The sequence below is a fragment of the Malus domestica genome, chromosome 03, assembly GCF_042453785.1.
Source record: "Malus domestica chromosome 03, GDT2T_hap1".
In the NCBI taxonomy this organism is placed as follows: Eukaryota; Viridiplantae; Streptophyta; class Magnoliopsida; order Rosales; family Rosaceae; genus Malus; species Malus domestica.
The window spans coordinates 13,512,668-13,531,857 of record NC_091663.1 but is presented as its reverse complement, the minus strand read 5'-3'; the positions used below and the strand labels follow the sequence as shown (position 1 = coordinate 13,531,857).

Here is a 19,190-nt window from a genome sequence, read left to right as displayed (position 1 = left end):
GAAAAAAATGGTTATTTTTAGGCCAAAACTGCCAAAACTAAACGGTTGAACATCATATTCGCTTGATGAAGATTTCTTAGAGATTTTGTTAAACCGAACTTAAGAAAAACCGTTATATTATAATTAATTTGATCTTGAATTAAAGATAAAACGGATCCAATCCGGACCGCCCTCTTGTCATTAACCTTCTTGCAGGGCAGCTCGGGAAAGAGGTCGAGGCATCGGGGATTTTTAGGGTTTCAATGTGGTGGTGCATAGAAAGTGGGATGCTACTTGGTGGTGTTTGGATTCTCAAATCCTTTTTCTTTTACTTTTAATAGGTTTTTAATAAAAAAATTGGTATGACTTTACGGGCCCACACTAAAATGTCTAAAATTTTATGAAAAATTTGACAGAGTTGAACCAAAATGATCACTTGAGCAGCGAGAGAATGAGATTTTTCAGTGTCATCGAAATACGAAGTGGTATATCACGTGTTATTGAATAAATATTAAAATATGTGTGTTATAAAGTTAATAATTCAAATATTAAAATTTTTCATCACTTATATAAAAATAATTAATGTACCACTCGTGTTCCGATTATAATGATAAAAAATTTCGAGAGCTAATTAGAGAATGGAAGCAATTATTAGAAAGTTCAAGTAGCAAAATGCAATTCAGGTATAGTCGAGGGACCATCGTCCGAATTTATCGTTTCTCCTTTCCCCTTCCCCGTGGGCGGTGACAGGGAAAACAGTGGCTGTGATGGCCAGAAGGAGCCAATAAAAAATCCACTTTAATTATATACCATACCAAGGAAGCATATATTTTCTCCAACAATCTGGCTATTTGAACCATTGCGGATGGGCTGAGACTGGAGAGCCGCCGTGCAGATTAGGGCTGTGAAAGCAGGGGTTTGTGTCCAATTGAAGACCTAATCGCCGACGGCCGCCGGTTCGCGCCTTCTGGAAAGACCTAGGTCGTCTGTTCGCCCCACAGCACATGGACCACCGGAGGCAACCCAAGGATTCTCTCTCATACTCCAACCTTTTCAATCTTGAGGTTTGTCACTTCAATTGTTCTCACATGGGTTTTCTTTGTTTGCTCGAATTACCACGCTCTTGCCCTCTTTGCTTTGCTTTGATTTGGTAATTTTTGGTACATTTTTCGCTTTAGTGTATATAATTCACTTGTTTTTGAATTCGGAATGTTGAATTTTATATTTTTGAACTAAAGTTTGTTGATTTTTGTTGCACATTGTAGTCTTTGATGAACTTTCAAGTTCCACGACCGGATGACGATTTCAATTATTATGGGAATAGTAGTCAGGATGAGAGCAGAGGTAGCCAAAGTAGGCAGTTTGTCTTAGTTTTTGGAGTTAAGCTTTTTATGACCAATTATATTTGATTTTTTTCTTGAAGATTTGCATGTGTGATATACATTTGTATATGGTTGTTGTCGGTTGGAATGGTGATTAGCGGACTTATAGATGTGCATGTTTGTGATTTTTTGCCGGTTGCATGTGTAGATGGAAGTGTTGGTAACGGGATGATGTCTGACAGAGAACTGAGTTCAGTGAAAAAAAGAAGGCGATCCCAAATTAGTGACTGTGAGGACGATGACAGTTATTACGGGACACGCATTACAGAAGAAAGGTATCGATCAATGCTTGGAGAACACATTCAGAAGTACAAAAGGAGGTTCAAGGATTCCTCGTCAAGTCCTGCACCAATTCAGATGGGGATTCCAGTTCCAAAGGGTAATAAGGGCTTAAAATCTAGGAAACTGGGCAATGAGCAGCAGGGGAGGTTATATGAAATGGAAACCTCGTCAGAGTGGCTCAATGATTCTAATCCTCAAAAATCAGTGAACCACCATGATGCAGATTTGGCACCAGAATGTGGCACCGATAGGTTTGCTTTCTCCTCTAGTTTCCATTTCAGCATGGGTTTTTCCAATTGCTAAGCATATGTATGATGATTATATTAAATTATTTGCTTATTTTATTTTCATCTCTGTATTTCATGCAGAATAATGTATGAACCTCCTTATCTGGATATAGGAGATGGTATAACTCACAGGATTCCACCAATTTATGATAAGCTGGTGTCATCTTTGCACTTACCGAGCTTTTCAGATTTTCGGGTGGAGGAAGTTTACTTAAGAGGCACGTTGGACTTGGGATCCTTGGCAGAAATGATGACTAGAGACAAAAGGTTGGGCCCTAAAGGCCAGGCAGGGATGGGCGATCCCCATCCCCAGTATGAATCCCTTCAAGCTAGACTTAAGGCATTGCCCACTTCGAATTCAGCTCAAAAGTTCAGCCTCAAGGTCTTTGATATTGGGTTAAACTCTTCCATCCCAGAGGGTGCAGCTGGAAATATAAAGAGATATATTTTGTCTGAAGGTGGTGTTTTACAGGTCTACTATGTGAAAGTTTTGGAGAAAGGAGACACATATGAGGTTTGTGTTCCTTCACTTATGATTATCTGGTGGGCATTGGCTGGGTTATGGGTGTGTCTTCCTTTTCATGTGACATCTTGGGCTGGTTTCTCATTAATGTTTTGTCCTGCAGATCATTGAGCGAAGTCTATCAAAGAAGCAAAAGGTTATTAAAGACCCTTCTGTGATTGAGAAGGAGGAAATGGACAAGATTGGGAAAGTTTGGGCAAACATAGTAAGAAGAGACATGCCAAGGCATCATAGGATTTTTTCGAGTTTTCACCAGAGGCAACTAGGTTATGCTAAGAGGGTATCAGAGAACTGTCAAAGAGAGGTACTAATAATGTGTACGTGCTATGTAGTCTTCTACTTGTTTCCCCTTCACAGAATGTGAGATGTGGATTCCGATACCCAAACTTGGGGTTTGATTTTCATCAGATGGCATTCGTAGTACTTATACTGAATCTGTCTACTCTTTTATTCTTTGTAGGTGAAATTGAAGGTCAGTAGATCTCTTAAATTGATGAGGGGTGCCGCAATTCGTACAAGGAAACTAGCCAGAGATATGCTACTATTTTGGAAGAGAATAGATAAAGAGATGGTATCCTTCCCTTCTCCTCTGTGAAGTGCATCGAGTACAAGAAGTATATGCATGAAAATATAAAAATGCATGTCCTTTAATCCTATTGGTCTTAAATTTAATCATCTCTAATGATGTGTAGTTGGCCTGAAATTCATATTTTTTCAAAGCTCATGGCTAAAGTTCTGTAGATCTTCTGTCTAATCATTCCTTTAGAGATTTAACTGTCTATAATTTTGATTATTATTAGTATGGAAAGTTATCATGCGTTATTTGGTTGTAATGGGTTCTTGGGAGTCAATCCTAGAAAGAAATAGTATATTTGATTTTTTTTTTCTTTGACAAAAACTTGGTAATATTTTATTTTAATTTTAAATATGGACACTTGCAGGCGGAAGTGAGGAAGAAAGAGGAGAAAGAAGCAGCTGAAGCTTTGAGGCGCGAACAGGAGCTTCGAGAAGCAAAGAGACAACAGCAAAGGCTCAATTTTCTTATACAGCAAACGGAACTTTACAGTCACTTTATGCAGAACAAGTCAAGTTCACAGCCATCTGAAGATCTGCCTGTAGGTGAGGGGGAAAAAAAGGACAAAAAAGCATTTTTGAGCTCCTCAGATGATGAAACTAATGAGGAAGAAGACCCTGAGGAGGCTGAACTGAAGGAGGCCGCTTTTAAAGCAGCTCAAGAGGCAGTTTCAAAGCAGAAAAAGATAACCAGTGAATTTGATAATGAGTATTTGAAGCTATGTGAAGATGCTGAACCTGAGGCAGCACAGGATGTTGCTGGAGCTAGTAGCATAGATCTACATAACCCGTCCGTTACTCTTTCCTTTATTGTTTTAGTCTTGCCTTTCTTCTGGACTGTATTAGGAAATTGGAGGCAAGGTTTTTTCAGCCAAACTGATAATGTTTCTATTTATATATGTGCAGTTCCACAATGCCTGTAACATCAACTGTTCAGACACCGGAGTTGTTCAAAGGATCCCTTAAAGAATATCAGCTTAAAGGTCTCCAGTGGCTGGTTAATTGTTATGAGCAGGTTAGTCTGTACCCAAATGGATACACATAATATGTACACGTACAGTTTAATTTCCTGGATTCATTTTCTCTTGATCTATTGTTTAGAGGGTTTATTTCTTTCTTTTATTTTCTTCCGTTTATCAGGGTTTAAATGGCATCCTTGCTGATGAAATGGGCCTTGGAAAGACCATTCAGGCCATGGCATTTTTGGCTCATTTGGCTGAGGTAATAGTTCAACTTGCTGTTTTATGCATAATGATTGTCTTTGATGTAACTTGGATTTCTTGACCTATTCAGGAGAAAAATATTTGGGGGCCTTTTCTGGTTGTTGCTCCTGCCTCTGTCTTGAACAACTGGGCAGATGAAATTAGTCGTTTCTGCCCTGACTTAAAAACTCTTCCATACTGGGGAGGAGTCAACGAGCGTCAGGTACTTAGGAAAAAGATCACCTCTAAAAAACTTTACCGCAGGTAATTTTCTTTGCCCTTGCTATTATTTTACCCTTTCAAGAGAAGATAATGGTGGTAACTGGCCAGTCTTGGAAGTATATTAGTGCTTGAGACGGTGTCTGAGCAGGCTTGCAACACGCCCTTAGACGGAAAATTTTGTGTTGACCTGGAATATATTAACAAAGTTTTATATACCAAAAGTTTCTTACCTAAATCAGTAAATCCTATTTTCTTTACTTTAAGAAAAGGCAATTGTGAACAAAGAAAACAATACTGATAAAACAAAGAATTATATAGGTTTTAGAGAACACTATGTAATAAAAAAACAGTAGAACCTGTAAATTGGTTGTAACTACAGCCAGATTTGTATAATTTCTTCTTATAGCTTTTTAAAAGAGAACATTGTTTTAGTTAATCTCAATTATCATATTGGTATGGGAACGGAGATTTAGTTCATTGTGTTTCATTGGTGCTGTTGCTTATATGGGAAATTACACTTTTAAAGCCATTGAATAAGAAATGAATAGGGTTGTTTTGCTAGGACATTGTATTTCATTGATGCATGAAATGGTCAATAATTAAAAAAGCCCTCATATAGTTACTGTCAATCAGTAGCCTTGGAAGTCATCCCTAGAAATAAGCTAACACAGTTGTTACAGCCTAGATTAGTGACAAATGGGATTTGGAGAGGGGTAGAGAGAACGGTAATTAGAGTGTTACTAAACTTTTATTTCTCAAAAGTACGCCTTAATTGAAGGGGGGGGGGGGGCCCTAGGTGACAGCTTAAGTGGCTTTACCCATGAGCTGGCCCTGGATGGTGTCCTATTTCATTAATTCTGTATCTTGGTAATTTTGTTTGTGTTAGATGTTTTAACCATTGAAGTATGACTGTACAATTTACTATGGCTAACCTTATAAGGAAGTTTACAGCAATGGTTTTTGAAATTGTTGTGTTATTATCCCTTGTGCGGAAGAAAATAAGGACGGAATAGGGGATTGACTTATTCTTTGGGATTTGGGCAACCAAAGTAGCAAAATTTGTTGGAGCACAAAACTATGTACATCATAGAAAAGTAAAAGTGAGCTATCCCAAAAAGTCGTTGTGCACTTCTCTCTATTGTTATTCTCCCCTAAGTTTCTCATGGGGCGAGTGTAGATTGACTATTTTGGAGTGCCAACAACAGCACACAAGTAAATACATGCATATTGATTTGATTTTTTTGTGCATGCATATTGAAAATCAAAAGAAACCGAAAATTGAAACAAAGAAAAAACAGAATTTGCTAATGTCCTTGCGGACCACTCAAGCAGTTGGAACTCAACTCTACTAAAGAATGCTGCACCCCTTGAAAGGCACTTTCTTTGTTTATGATTTATATGTGGTAAAGCATGCTAATCATCCACCCGAGCAATCCCATGCTTTATTTCCTGTTGTCGTGTTAAATGATTAATTCTTTTTGAATTTCTTTGCAGGGATGCTGGATTTCATATTCTCATTACCAGCTACCAGCTGCTAGTGGCTGATGGAAAGTATTTTAAACGTGTGAAATGGCAGTATATGGTATTAGATGAAGCCCAAGCAATCAAAAGTTCCAACAGGTTTGGACTGAAATCTTCTTTGATGTTTATTAAGGATTTTGAACATAATCATAGTCCGTGGTCTTCCATTATTGTGACATATTGAATGTATGATAAAGTGAGACCAGGTGCCATAAAGAAGAAACAAATTTAAGAAACCATTTTTATCTAGGAGTGCCAAATATCCTGAGATTTTCATGTCTATTGGGTGTTTTTGTTGTATTATTTAAGAAACCGTGTTAATTTTAGAGTGCCAAATATTCTGAGTAAATGAAGGTTTGTTATTTGAGCATCCAAAGAAGCGTCCAGGGGTGTACATGATGTGTTTTTAGTTGTCCCAGCATGGAAATCTCTTATGGAAGTAGTTTCGTACAACTCATTGGTTTTACATTCTAGTTAGATTTGCAGCTGTAATAATATTTTGGTTTGGTTCCCCTTGATCCTTGGACCAGCCATATTATTAAGTAATACTCAACTACACCTGCTGACACTCGAAAAATCCCATTCAGTTTGATTTCATTTATTTCATTCTTATCTCTTAAAATTGTGTGTGCTCATCCATATCTCATTTGATATTTTGATCTTACAGCATAAGATGGAAGACACTTCTAGGCTTTAATTGTCGAAATCGCTTGCTGCTTACCGGTACACCTATACAAAATAATATGGCAGAGTTGTGGGCTCTACTACATTTCATTATGCCAACCTTATTTGACAGCCATGAACAATTCAATGAGTGGTTTTCAAAAGGGTAGGCATCTTGGACCTGAAATTCGTACCCGCAAAGTCATAAAGTATTCTTGTTAATTAATTATTTTCTCAAATATTACCAGAATTGAAAACCATGCTGAACATGGGGGTACTTTGAACGAGCACCAGCTTAACAGATTGGTTAGTACCCTGACGCTGATACTTGTATTCATTAGTACATTTTTGGATTGATTGTAGGTCTTCCTGGCCTTTCGGTATGATCTAATGTTCCTAATTTGAACGGTCTGATCTAGTGTTCGTAATTTAATATTTTTGGAAAATGCTGGTCTGTCAAATATCTCCTGCTTGCAAGACCTGTAAATTGTGAATAGAAAAAAATGTATATAATCCACTTTAAAATTCTGACTAAAACTAGTGTGTCAAAGAAACTTTTATGGAACATTCTGACTAGAAAAGGGTTGATTTGTTTTTTGTATGACAATATAGACCCAACTATAACTATCTGTATTGAAGAAATCACGAGGCTTCTATGATATCATTTCCTATTCCATCATTCCATCTTCCTGTATCCGTTGACTGTACGTAATCAGTGTATATACTGGTTTAATCTTTTGTAGTAATCCCAGCGTTGTTGCATCACACCTCTCTGCAGGCCCAATGTCTGACCTGTGCTATGAAATGTGAAATTTGCTTTTTTTTTTTTTTTTTTTTTGTTTTGTGGAACACTGCTGACTACTTCTGTTGTTATTCTCCTTACAGCATTCCATATTAAAGCCATTCATGCTACGCCGAGTTAAAGCAGATGTGGTTTCTGAGCTGACCAGGAAAACTGAGGTTACTGTGCACTGCAAGTTGAGCCCTCGGCAACAAGCTTTTTATCAAGCCATCAAGAACAAAATATCTCTTGCTGAGTTGTTTGACAGCAATCACGGTCATCTTAGTGAGAAGAAAATTTTGAATTTGATGAATATTGTCATTCAGCTGAGAAAGGTATGCTAATCTAACTTGGTATCCATAGCGGTTTTCTTTTGTCATAATTTTACGTAGCGTATAGGGTGCGAACCGTGCAAAACAATTATTAAATGTGTTTTAGTTATGTTGTTTTATTTTCTATAATATTGTCCACATCAAGTGTTCTATTTGTGCAATGATAGGTCTGCAACCATCCAGAGTTATTTGAGAGGAACGAAGGAGTTACATATCTATACTTTAGTGAGATACCAAATTCTCTTCTAGCTCCTCCATTTGGGGAGTTGGAGGATGTGCACTACTCAGGAGGTCAAAATCCTATAACATACTCGGTACTTTCTTAGATCCTTTTTCCTGTTACTCAATTATGTAGTTTTCTTTTATGTTCTTTAAGTTTTTCTTTAGTGCATAGGTGAAATAATCACTTTGCTTGCACACTACACATGACATACTGGTCACTGAAAAAAAGGGGAGAGAGAAAGAAAGAGAGGGTGGTACGTAGGTCTTGTGGTGAGCGGTAAAGGAGGGAAAATTGAAATAGAGGGAGGCTCGGGGGCAATTCCATTATTTGATGAGTAATTTGCAGGCATAACACCATTTGATGTCATTTTTCTGGCACAACATGTAATTCTAACGTGATCTGCACTTGTACTTTCTGTATGTTGTTGGTTGTGTGAGCTATGTAACTTGATTTAGAAATCCAGATTTTAATGTTTAAAGGAGACATTAGAGCTGGTCAGAAAGTGCAAGGGGAAATGAAATGGCCGTTTGATTTCAATGATTTGTATGTGCTATGTACTGAGACACTGAGTCAGAAGTCTCATGGTTACACCTCCAATTTACAGGTTCCCCATTTCTTGTAATCTTAAGTGATGATTTATTAGAGTAAATTGAAAAAGTCAAAGACAACATCCCTAAACTAATACCACACAAACTAATATTGCATGACCGAACTTATTCTTGTCAATCATGACATTTGTACTTTATCGAATTCTTAAAACTGTTTTATGTGAGCCAAGAATTTATTTATACATTGATTCGAACACTTCCTTTCACATGTGGGTTCTCTCTCCACCACTAAAGCCATACACGTGAAATGCAACCTATATATTTTATGCTTTGCAGAATGATATGCTTATTGGTTCACCATTATTTTCAAAAGTTTAAGCTGTTAGGTACCGAGCTAATCCGAACAATATGATGGACCATGAACTTGTACTTTCAAGTAGCTCAAAGCTATGTGAAAATGTTCCTTCGTGTTCTTATGTATAACCTCTTAGAAATCATGTCCTTTCATGTTCTTATGACCTATGCAGATTGGACCTGTATTTCGAAGGTGGATATCTTTTAATGATGTCTGAAGAGGAAATTCAATACCTGCTTAATATGATGTTATTTTTCACAAAACTGCTAGCACAATAATCACTTGTGTATCTTATAGGAGCATTTGCAATATACTTATTCACCTGCAGAAATAAATTAAACCAGCTGCGTCCATGCACTGGTATTTCTGCTTTTAGTTTCCAGTAACTTACTGACTAAAATTTTAAAATGGAATTTCTTTGTTTCATCCAGATCCCTAAACTTTTCTATCAAGAAATTCTTCGGAGCTCTGAAACTTTTTGCTCAGCAGTTCGACATGGTGTCTACAAAGAATCATTTGAGAAATATTTTAACATATTTTCACCGGGAAATGTTTATCAATCAACACTCTTGCAAGAGGATAGCTCATCTGTTGGAAGTGGAACTTTTGGCTTTACTCGTATGATGGATCTGTCCCCTGCTGAGGTGGCATTTCTAGGAACTGGTTCTTTTATGGAGCGACTGATGTTTTCCATTGTGAGATGGTACCGACAATTTTTGGATGGAATTGTGGACTCACTAATGGAAACCATGAATGATGATTCTGAATGCAGTCATCTTGAAAGTGGACAAGTGAGAGCTGTTACACGAATGTTGCTGATGCCTTCTAGATCTGTAACTAACTTTCTTCAAAAGAAATTGGCTACAGGACCTGGTGATGATCCATTCGAGGCTTTGGTTGTCTCTCCTAGGGATAGGCTACTCTCTAACACTAGGCTTCTTCATTCAGCATACACATTCATCCCACGAACTAGAGCTCCCCCAGTATGTTTATATTTATTCATTTTACTTTATTTTTCCTATGTAATTATTTTAGTTATTCAGAATGACCCTAAAGGAACAGCAAAAAAATTGTCGTTATCTTTGTTAACACTAGATTGATATTACTTGATCAAGATTGTATAATTTTGATAGGTCACTGTCTGTTGCTCAGACAGAAACTTTGCTTACAAAATGATTGAAGAACTGCAATACCCTTGGGTGAAGAGGTTGTTTACTGGGTTTGCACGCACATCCGACTTTAGTGGACCCAGAAAACCTGAGACTCCACATCATTTAATACAAGAGATTGATTCTGAACTGCCTGTTTCACATCCTGCTCTTCAGTTAACATACAAGATTTTTGGGTCTTGTCCTCCCATGCAAAGCTTTGACCCAGCAAAATTGCTCACCGTAAGACTGTTTGTCCTTTTTTTGGTTTCTTTTCATATTCTCTAATGAACACGTTTTTTTTTCTGTGTTTTTGGATTATACTGAAATGTCAAAAAGATGAGCTTTTCTACTTTATATATAGGATTCTGGGAAACTTCAGACGCTTGATATATTGTTGAAACGCTTGAGGGCAGACAACCACCGTGTTCTCTTGTTTGCTCAAATGACGAAGATGCTGAATATTCTTGAGGTAATTCACTTCTTATTGGACCTTAGTTGCTCTAGGTTTGTGGGTTCACATTGGATTTTTTAATTTGGTTCCCATTTCAACCATACTTAATTATATACGATGAGGATCACTGTAAAAAGAAAGTCAAGTTTTTCCTCCTCTTCCCCAATCACCATCTGAGTTTTAAGATAGGTGTGATCATGTTAGTCAGTATACATGATGCGTCTTTATGTGCCTAAGGAAATGTTTATATAGGGTAGTTACCCTTTAGTTTTGTACTTGTTGATAAGTAAGATGTTTTGACAAACTTGAATTAGATGTTCCATCAGGCTTAAGTTAATTGAGTTATTTGCTAGTCAGCCTGTCCTTTTGGAAACTTTTACCGTACCATAGTACATATTGTATTTCTCTTGCTGATAACTCTAGATGTGCAGGACTACATGAACTACAGGAAATATAAATACTTACGACTTGATGGATCCTCCACCATTATGGATCGGCGCGACATGGTTAGGGACTTCCAGCAACGGTAGGGATGTCATTATCATATGAAGGCTTTGATGAGCTGCGTCTGTTCTCAACTCCTATGAATACACACTTATTCATTATTATAATAGATGATTGTCTTCTTGCAGAAGTGATATTTTTGTGTTCTTGCTGAGTACAAGAGCTGGTGGACTTGGCATTAACTTGACAGCTGCCGATACTGTCATATTTTATGAAAGTGATTGGAATCCAACCCTGGATCTACAGGCAATGGATAGAGCTCATCGGTTGGGTCAGACAAAAGATGTGAGTTTTTGTTTGCTGAATCCAGGCATAGACTTTCTGTTTTCCAAATTTGGTTTTCTTTGAGCGACCGATAAAGGCTTAATTAATAAGGAAAACTAATGAAAAGGGCTTAAAAACTTTGAGTTTTAATGGTAAGGACAGAATAAAGGGTAAAGTGAATAGTATCAGGATTGATTTTTTAGTGTAAAAATGTGGTTTTTCGTTAAAATAAACAGTACCTGGTGCTTTTCGTTAAAGTTCCCAAATTAATATTCCTCCCTGTGCTTTGACAAAAACCCCACTTTCCCTCCTGAACTTGCAAATGGGTCACTTTACCCTGTGCTTTCATCTTGCGTCCCACACAACTCCATTGAGTCCATTCTCATCTAAAAACCGTTACTTTGCTTATGTGGCACGCATGTAGGGCCCACAGATCCAACGGTATAGCTTCATTTAGATCATATAATATTATTTCTATTTATTTATTTTAAATTTTAATATTCACAAAAAATGACTGAAAAAAAAGGAAAAAGTAGATTAAAAGCAAAAAAAATATCAAATCCTTTTAAAAATAAATAAAGGTTAAAAAGTGGGAAGTGTTATTGGCAATTCAATATAAAAAGTTTGGAGTGTAGAATAAGATTTTTGGAGTGCCAATAACAATTCTCTAAAAAATTTAAGAAAATAAGCCTCTAGACCCTTTCCCTGGCCGCCGCGACCAAACCTCCTTCCCTATAGCAGCCAGCATCCAACCCCCTTCCACTATCGATTCCACCACCCACCCCCATCCCTATTGCAGCCAGCGTCTACCCTATCCTCTGAGCTCTGCCCATCGCCCAAGCCATTGCATCCTAACCCACCCTGACGATCCATTTCGGTGGTCCTAATGTCCAAAAACCATGGCTTTTTAATTTGTGATTAGACATATTACGCTTCTTGATATCTTTCCGTTGGGTTTGAATTTTACACAACTGGGTAATTTGGAGTAGGCATTAGAGGAGTGGGGAAGGGGGTATTGGGCGGGAGGGGGTGTGGTGTGGGAATGGGGAAAGGGTGTTAGACAAGGGAGGAGTGGGGAGGGGGTGGGTTTGCCAACACCGACATGAGATGGGGATGCCTAGGGTGGGGTATGCCTTTTTCTTTTTCAATATTTTTAAACGAAAATTATAATTTGTGAAATTTCTAAAATCTGATGCCACGTTAGCAAACTAACGGTTCTTATGATGGAAAGGGTAACATGGGCACAATATGATAAACTTTATTGTGGGACTTTCGTGGGGGCATACCGATAAAGAAGCCAAATTAAAAACTTTATTGAAGATTATGTAATAGGGAACAAGACAAGGGAGACACCTTATAATCAAGCAAGGCATCTCCGAAGCACATTACAAACAAATGGCTCTACAGATAAAATGGTCAATTCATTTATAAGCTAGTAGCATTTACCGGTATTAAATGATTTTTTGGTTTTTAAATATAATTGTAAGTTCTCGTGTACTCATGGTACAGGTTACCGTCTACCGACTAATTTGTAAAGAAACAGTTGAAGAGAAGATTCTGCAGCGAGCAAGTCAGAAAAATACTGTCCAGCAGCTTGTAATGATGGGTGGTCATGTTCAGGGTGATCTTTTGGCTCCTGAGGATGTTGTATCTTTACTTCTGGATGATGCTCAGTTGGAGCAGAAATTAAGAGAAATTCCGTTGCAGGTGCAGTTTAAGTTGTCTGTCTTTCAATTCCTTCAAACTTTTTAACTCATTTTGTGACTCAATTTATGTTGCATTCTACAATTTGGTAAATTGTAATTCGTATGATATGTTTTTTTTTCAGGTTAAGGATAGACAAAAAAAGAAACAAACAAAGGGTATCCGGGTGGATGCAGAAGGGGATGCCTCTTTAGAAGATTTAACAAACCCTGCATCCGCACCTCAGGGCACCGGTTATGAGGACTCTCCAGATGCGGAAAAAGCAAAATCTAATAATAAAACGGTAATGAACTTTATCTGGAACCTGTTGTATTTACACCTAGGATTAACACCTGGCAAAATGTAATGCTTATTATCGTATCTGTGGCAGAGGAAAGCTGCAACTGGCAGGCAAACTACAAGGCCGAAGAATTCACAAAGCATGGACGAACTTGATAGATATGAGTTGGATGATACCTTACCAAATACCGATCCACAAGCTACGAAACCCAAGAGGCCAAAGAGGTCCAACAAGAGTGTGAACGAAAATCTTGAGCCGGCATTTACTGCCACACTTTCTGCGGTTCCAGAACAGACCCAGTATCCACCAAGGAATTAGTTTGGATCTCATAGTTTCAGAGCAGATCCTGGCGAAACATCTCAATCAGAAGGCAGTCCCTTTGCTTGGTAATATCATGTATAGTAGATGACTGTAATTGCGTGATGAGCAAGAGCATCATTTCCAGGTCGTTATGTCACTGGCCCCATTGTGCCTGGAAACGACGGGGGCAGAGTTGCAGAAAACAAAGTTAGAGCTGTATGATGTTTGTACAACATATTCATAATTTGTTCAGGGTTCTCTGGCTTTCAAATCGTTCGATGGAGAAGGGTTGTATATAAAAGTATGTTGATGCACAAAACCAGAGGTCTTGGTACAATGTAAATCCGATTGTGAATCTGCAGAAATGTAAATAACACAAGATGTATCGTGGTTCACCCCAAGGTTTGGGCTACGTCCACACTGATTGTATTGTTTTTCTTTGAGAGGATAGAGAGGGAGAGGGTGAAAGCTTCTGAGAGCTTCTGAGGGTGAGAGAGGGGATCTCAGGCCTAGGAATTGGCCTCCCCTAATTGTGAGGGTGAGAGGTTCTTTTGATAGAATAAGAACTCCTCACTTATTATATATTTGCTCCCTCCTTTATTACATAATTACATTTAAGTCCCTCAAGTATTTATACGAGGTCTAAATACAAGGCCCTAAATATGGTATAAATAGTAGTTCACCAAGTCTTCAGTCAAAAGAGTCTTTTGGCTGGAGACTTGAAATTTAGTCCATGTGTGGGCCGAAGTAACTAGATGCTGTCTTGAACTGATGCTCGATATGAGGCAGTACTCAATCTGAAATGACGCTCAACTAGAAGTAGCACACGCTGCGAGGTTGCTCCGCTCGTGGCTCATGTTGCCTTGGTTAACTCGGCTTGCAGCGTTTGAAAGTAAGGGAGTCCCTTTTATATAATAAGGGCTCGCTTCTCAATACATGAATGATGGGCTAGAGTTGATGCTTTCTAATGATGGTGAGGGAGTCCCTTTTATAGAATAAGAGCTCGTTCCTCGATACATAAATGATGGGCTAGAGTTGATGCTCGCGGCGTTGCTCTCTAATGATGGTGAGGGAGTCTCTTTTATAAAATAAGGGATCGCTCCTCAGTACATGAATAATGGGCTAGAGTTGATGCTATTCTAATGATGGTGAGGGAGTCTCTTTTATAAAATAAGGGCTCGCTCCTCAATACATAAATAATAGGTTAGAGTCCCCCAAGCATTTTTCATGATGCCCAATTGAGGCTCAATATATGGTACATAATGTAGTCCCCTAAGTCTTCGGTCAATAGAGTCTGTTGGCTGGAGACTTCAAATTGAATCCATGTATGGGTCGAAGTGGCGGTTGTTCGTATGCGGTATTTGTATACCCTGCACTAAAGCTTTGTAAGTGAAGCTTTATAAGTGAAGCTTTGAAGGTGGAGCTATGTAAATGAAGCTTTTGAAGCTAGATCTTTTGTAAATGAAGCTTTTGAAGTTGTAGCTTTGTAAATGAAGCTTTCAAAGCTAGAGCTTTTGTAAATGAAGCTTTTGAAGCTGATTGACATGAGTGATGCTCATGAATGTTTAATTGACATGAGTGATGCTCATGGATGTTGACATGAGTGATGCTCATGAATGTTGACATAAGTGATGCTCATGAATGTTTATGTATGATTGATATGAGTGATGCTTATGAATGTTTGTGTATGATCGACATGAGTAATGCTCATGTATAATATGAAGTATTGGGCGTACTTTTGATCACCTGGTTGGTGGTATGAAGGAGAGTACGGGTTATACATTTCATCACCTGGTTGGTGGCATGAATGACTAGTTGCCAAATGATATTAGAGTACGGGTTGTACATTTCATCACCTGGTTGGTGTCATGAATGGCTAGTTGCCAAATGATAGTAGAGTACGGGTTATACATTTCGTCACCTGGTTGGTGGTAATAGCGGCAGGTTGCCGAATAATTGTGGATTACTGGACGTATTTTTGATCGCCTGGTTGGAGCTATTTTGGGCTTATAGGCCTTCGCCCTGGACACAACATTCCAGCCCATTTATTTTGGGCTTTTGGCTTTTTTTTTTGTTGCCCTCTGAAGGGGTTTATACAGATGTCTTCGAAAGATAAATAAATTACATCATACAAAAACAAAAAAAAGTAAATTACATCATTCTGGTGGGATGTTTATTTCTTGCTTTTGCTTTCTCTTTCTCTTTTCTCTTTTGGCAGATGGCAGATGGCAGACAAGGAAATCACGTAGAGTGTTTCTTTTCCCCTTCTGCTTTTGCCGATAAAATCAGTGGAGTCTTCAAATTGCTTACTTTCTCTTTTCACTTTCTCATAAATCAAAGAATGATTTCACATGCATGAAACATTTTCTCCTTTTGCTTTCTCAGAAATCAGAGAAATCAGAGAATGATCTCACATGCCTGAAACACTTTCTCATTTTGCTTTCTCAGAAATCAGAAAATGATGGTTTTTCCTTTTTGCTTTCTCAAACACATGATTTCACACGGTACCCCCTCATGATAGTACGCATAGTAGAACTCAAAATCAACGGCAAGCATAATTGCATTGTTAATCAGATAAATTCAATGAATATACCTAACCCAAAAGGGCAGCAACATCATCTCAGTCTCAGTCTGAATGCAGAAAATGCCTGATCTATGTCACCTTAAACTGAGAAAGCACCTTAGCTCCGCCTTGTATCTTTTCTTGGCTGCGCGAACTGGTTGGAGAATGTGAATGGCGACCGCCGATTGGACGTAAACAACGCAACTTTTCTGGGAAATTTGGGGTTGGAGATTGAGAGAAGATGGAGACGCTCAGTCAGTCACTCTCTTCCTTCTACTGTTTCTTTGCTTCACTTTCATCTTTATCTTATTCTTCCTTAGTCCGCAGATGGACAAAACAAATCGCCTATGATCAATCAAAACCCATTAAACAAAGACTGATCAACGATCAGAAATGATCGAAAAAAAAGACCCAGAAAAACCTCAACTTATGCACATCCGTCATATGCCTGAGAAGCAAGTCGGCGATCGGAACGCTGCATCGGTTTGGAGAGAGAGAAGACTCAGAGCCCGACCAACTGAAAAGTGAGTCTATCATTTCAACGTACTTGCACTGGCGCAGGGCATCATTTGTCTTCTTAGAGACGGGCAGCTACTCGAATCTGGTGGCGCCGGCGTAGGGAGAATAGAGGGTGTTACCGAGACGACCGACGGGGGCGTTGGAGGACAAGGCGGGGAGAGACATGGGGTCGGAGCCACAATCGGGTTTCTGGGTCCGAGAGGTCCTTTTGCTTGCGAAAGTACTTCGATCTGGGTTTTCTCACTGCGGCTGGATCCGGCTGCGTTGAAAAAAACTTAGAAAAAAGATCGAATCTTTGGCGACAGAGAAGTATGCGGGAGACAGAGGAATGCTTTGTTAGGGGACACGATCGAAACTCCGGTTTTATTCCTACTCTTCCTTCAAGCATCTGAACTTGAATGGTTCTCCGGAAGATAAGAACTGGGATTTGCATCCTTATGAGGCGGGAATCACGGGATTGGTGGAATTTTTTCAGCTTGAGGAGTTTTCAAACTTTTTGTAGTCTCACCAGGTTCACACCGCGTGGAACTCCAGGAACTGGGTCTGAGAACTTCGCCCGGAGAAGGATTTTTCGAATCTGTTGAAATCTGGAAATCAGGATGTGAAAGTCGTGGTGGTACCAATTGGGTTTTTTTGTTTAAATCTGTGTATTTTGTAGAGAGAGAAATGAGATGGGACTGAAGCAGGAAGTGAGTCAGCTGATTTTGTGTTTCTGGGTGGGTTTTGCAGATCCACGGTGGACAGTGGTGAGGTTGTGAAGATTTCACGGTGGTGAGATGAAAAATTGAGAGAGAACCGACATAACGTTTCGTGTTGTTTCCCACAGACGGCGCCAAATGTTGATGCACAAAACTGGAGGTCTTGGTACAACGTAAATCCGACCGTGAATCTGCAGAAATGTAAATAACATAAGATGTATCGTGGTTCACCCTAAGGTTTGGGCTACGTCCACACTGATTGTTTTGTATTTCTCTGAGAGGATAAAGAAGGAGAGGGTGAGAGCTTCTGAGGGTGAGAGGGGATCTTAGGCCTAGGAATTGGCCTCCCCTAATTGTGAGGGTGAGGGGTCATTTTATAGAATAAAGACTCCTCACTTATTACATATTTGCCCCTTTCCTTTATTACATAATTACATTTAAGTCCCTCGAGTATTTATACAAGGTCTAAATATGAGGCCCTAAATATGGTATAAACAGTAAATGTTGATGCACAAAATCAGTGAGGACTTTGGTACTACAGAAAGTGTTAAGTTTGTGACCTTCGCTAGATTGCTTCGGTCACTAGTGTGGATAAGTATGCAAATGGATAGAGACAGGGAAACAAACACAAAATGTACTTGGTTCACCCAGATTGGCTACGTCCACGGAGTAGAGGAGTTCTCATTAATTGTGAAGGGCTTACATAAGTACATAGGTTCAAGCTCTCCTTTTATGAGTACTAGTGAATGATTTAGTACAAATGACATTAGAAAATATTGTGAGAGAATGATCTCTATTTATAGAATAGAGTTTCTAGTTTCATTCTGACATTGACACGTGTCGTGTTGTGATTGGCTTCTGATGTTGACACGTGTCGCGCTATGATTGGCTTCTGATGTCAACACGTGTCGCGATGTGATTGGCCTCTTGGTTTGAGGGAAACTCTTCTGGGTCCTTGACGGTATAACGTTGACCGGTGCTCAGTAGTTTCAGGATTGGTCAAGTATGGTACAAACAGTGCTCCCCTGAGTTCCCTAGTAAGGGAAGCTTCTCGGTTGGGGACTTGCAAGATCTCAGCCATTGAGTAATCACGAAACTTCTAAGTACCGAAGTGTGGTATCATTTTCACTTACCTTATATGTCTCGTACGTAGATGTGGCATCTTATCTTGAAGTACTTTTCCTCCATCCAGGGGTGGTATCTTTAACCGATGAAGATGCACAAGGTAATGCATCAATTTCACTTGAAGCTTACTTGTAGTTTCGGGCTTGGTCAAGTGCGATACAAAACCCTATAGTAGGAGTTCCCCAAGTCGCCGAGCTAGGAGATTTGCCGAAAGAGGTAACAGACAAGGTAAGCAATCAGACTTCCAAGCAAGCAACCTGGATCGGAGGTTCGACTTCGGCTTCCGGTTGATTGTTCTCATTCTTCTTGTGTCGTAAACAACAACAAGGATAAGGAGAAGCAAACGGAGAAGAGATGATATGAGATACTTTTGCTTTTGAAGAAGTAACTTTCCACATGCTTATTCTTGAACTGGGCTAGAGGGTTTTCTGGTTTCCTCTAGAGTATAAGGCCGACTCAAGAATTTAAGGGTCAAAACAAGTCCATCAAATCAAGAGTGCGTTCGACCTTGATGATATGGGATACTTTTGTTGTTGACGAAGTAATAGATGAATCGGCACGTGTTCTGTTGCGCTTGTCTCCATATGCTTCTTGTATCCTTCTCACTTGCCCTATCTGTTTCTCAGGCAGATGTGGTATCTTCTCTGGAAGCATAAGATGTTGAAGATGAGTACTCGCAAGCAATGCCAAGTAAGTAATCAGGCAAAAGGTTCCAGGCAGTCAGTTCCTGACTGGAAACTTAATTCCAAGTGCTGACT

The 19,190-nt window shown here is 39.0% G+C and overlaps 1 protein-coding gene and 1 long non-coding RNA gene across 5 annotated transcripts; one reads left to right on the top strand and one right to left on the bottom strand.

The window, feature by feature from the left end:
- Positions 1–660: 660 nt before the first annotated feature.
- On the top strand, positions 661–13,928 carry LOC103424084 (chromatin-remodeling ATPase INO80-like). Of its 4 annotated transcripts, none has more exons than XM_070818325.1 (23): positions 661–1,043; positions 1,245–1,323; positions 1,510–1,894; positions 2,012–2,444; positions 2,557–2,757; positions 2,914–3,024; positions 3,395–3,816; positions 3,933–4,041; positions 4,167–4,247; positions 4,320–4,492; positions 5,945–6,070; positions 6,639–6,800; positions 6,883–6,940; positions 7,520–7,750; positions 7,915–8,061; positions 9,305–9,856; positions 10,007–10,264; positions 10,386–10,493; positions 10,907–11,001; positions 11,108–11,264; positions 12,753–12,950; positions 13,072–13,230; positions 13,318–13,928. In XM_070818325.1, the coding sequence occupies exons 1-23, from the start codon at positions 984–986 to the stop codon at positions 13,543–13,545; spliced, it is 4,533 nt and encodes a 1,510-aa protein (XP_070674426.1). In that variant the 5' UTR covers positions 661–983; the 3' UTR covers positions 13,546–13,928. The 4 variants fall into 4 exon arrangements, with proteins under 4 accessions (XP_070674426.1, XP_070674428.1, XP_070674427.1 ...); XM_070818327.1 differs by having other exon boundaries at positions 1,245–1,358; XM_008362160.4 differs by having other exon boundaries at positions 772–1,043; positions 1,245–1,332.
- Positions 13,929–15,565: 1,637 nt separating this feature from the next.
- Positions 15,566–17,266, bottom strand: LOC139194070 (uncharacterized). The gene is made up of 2 exons (XR_011578787.1): positions 16,638–17,266; positions 15,566–16,435 (listed from the first exon to the last, which is right to left on the bottom strand). It is a non-coding gene; the product is annotated as an uncharacterized lncRNA (long non-coding RNA).
- Between the last annotated feature and the right edge of the window lie 1,924 nt (positions 17,267–19,190).

Bases quoted from the DNA above. Each gene is read 5' to 3' on its own strand.
- LOC103424084 (XM_008362160.4), top strand. From the start codon at position 984: ATGGACCACCGGAGGCAACCCAAGGATTCTCTCTCATACTCCAACCTT. The intron at 2,445-2,556 runs GTTTGTGTTCCT...TTTGTCCTGCAG, and splicing joins AGAAAGGAGACACATATGAG to ATCATTGAGCGAAGTCTATC. The intron at 6,941-7,519 runs GTTAGTACCCTG...TTCTCCTTACAG, and splicing joins AGCACCAGCTTAACAGATTG to CATTCCATATTAAAGCCATT.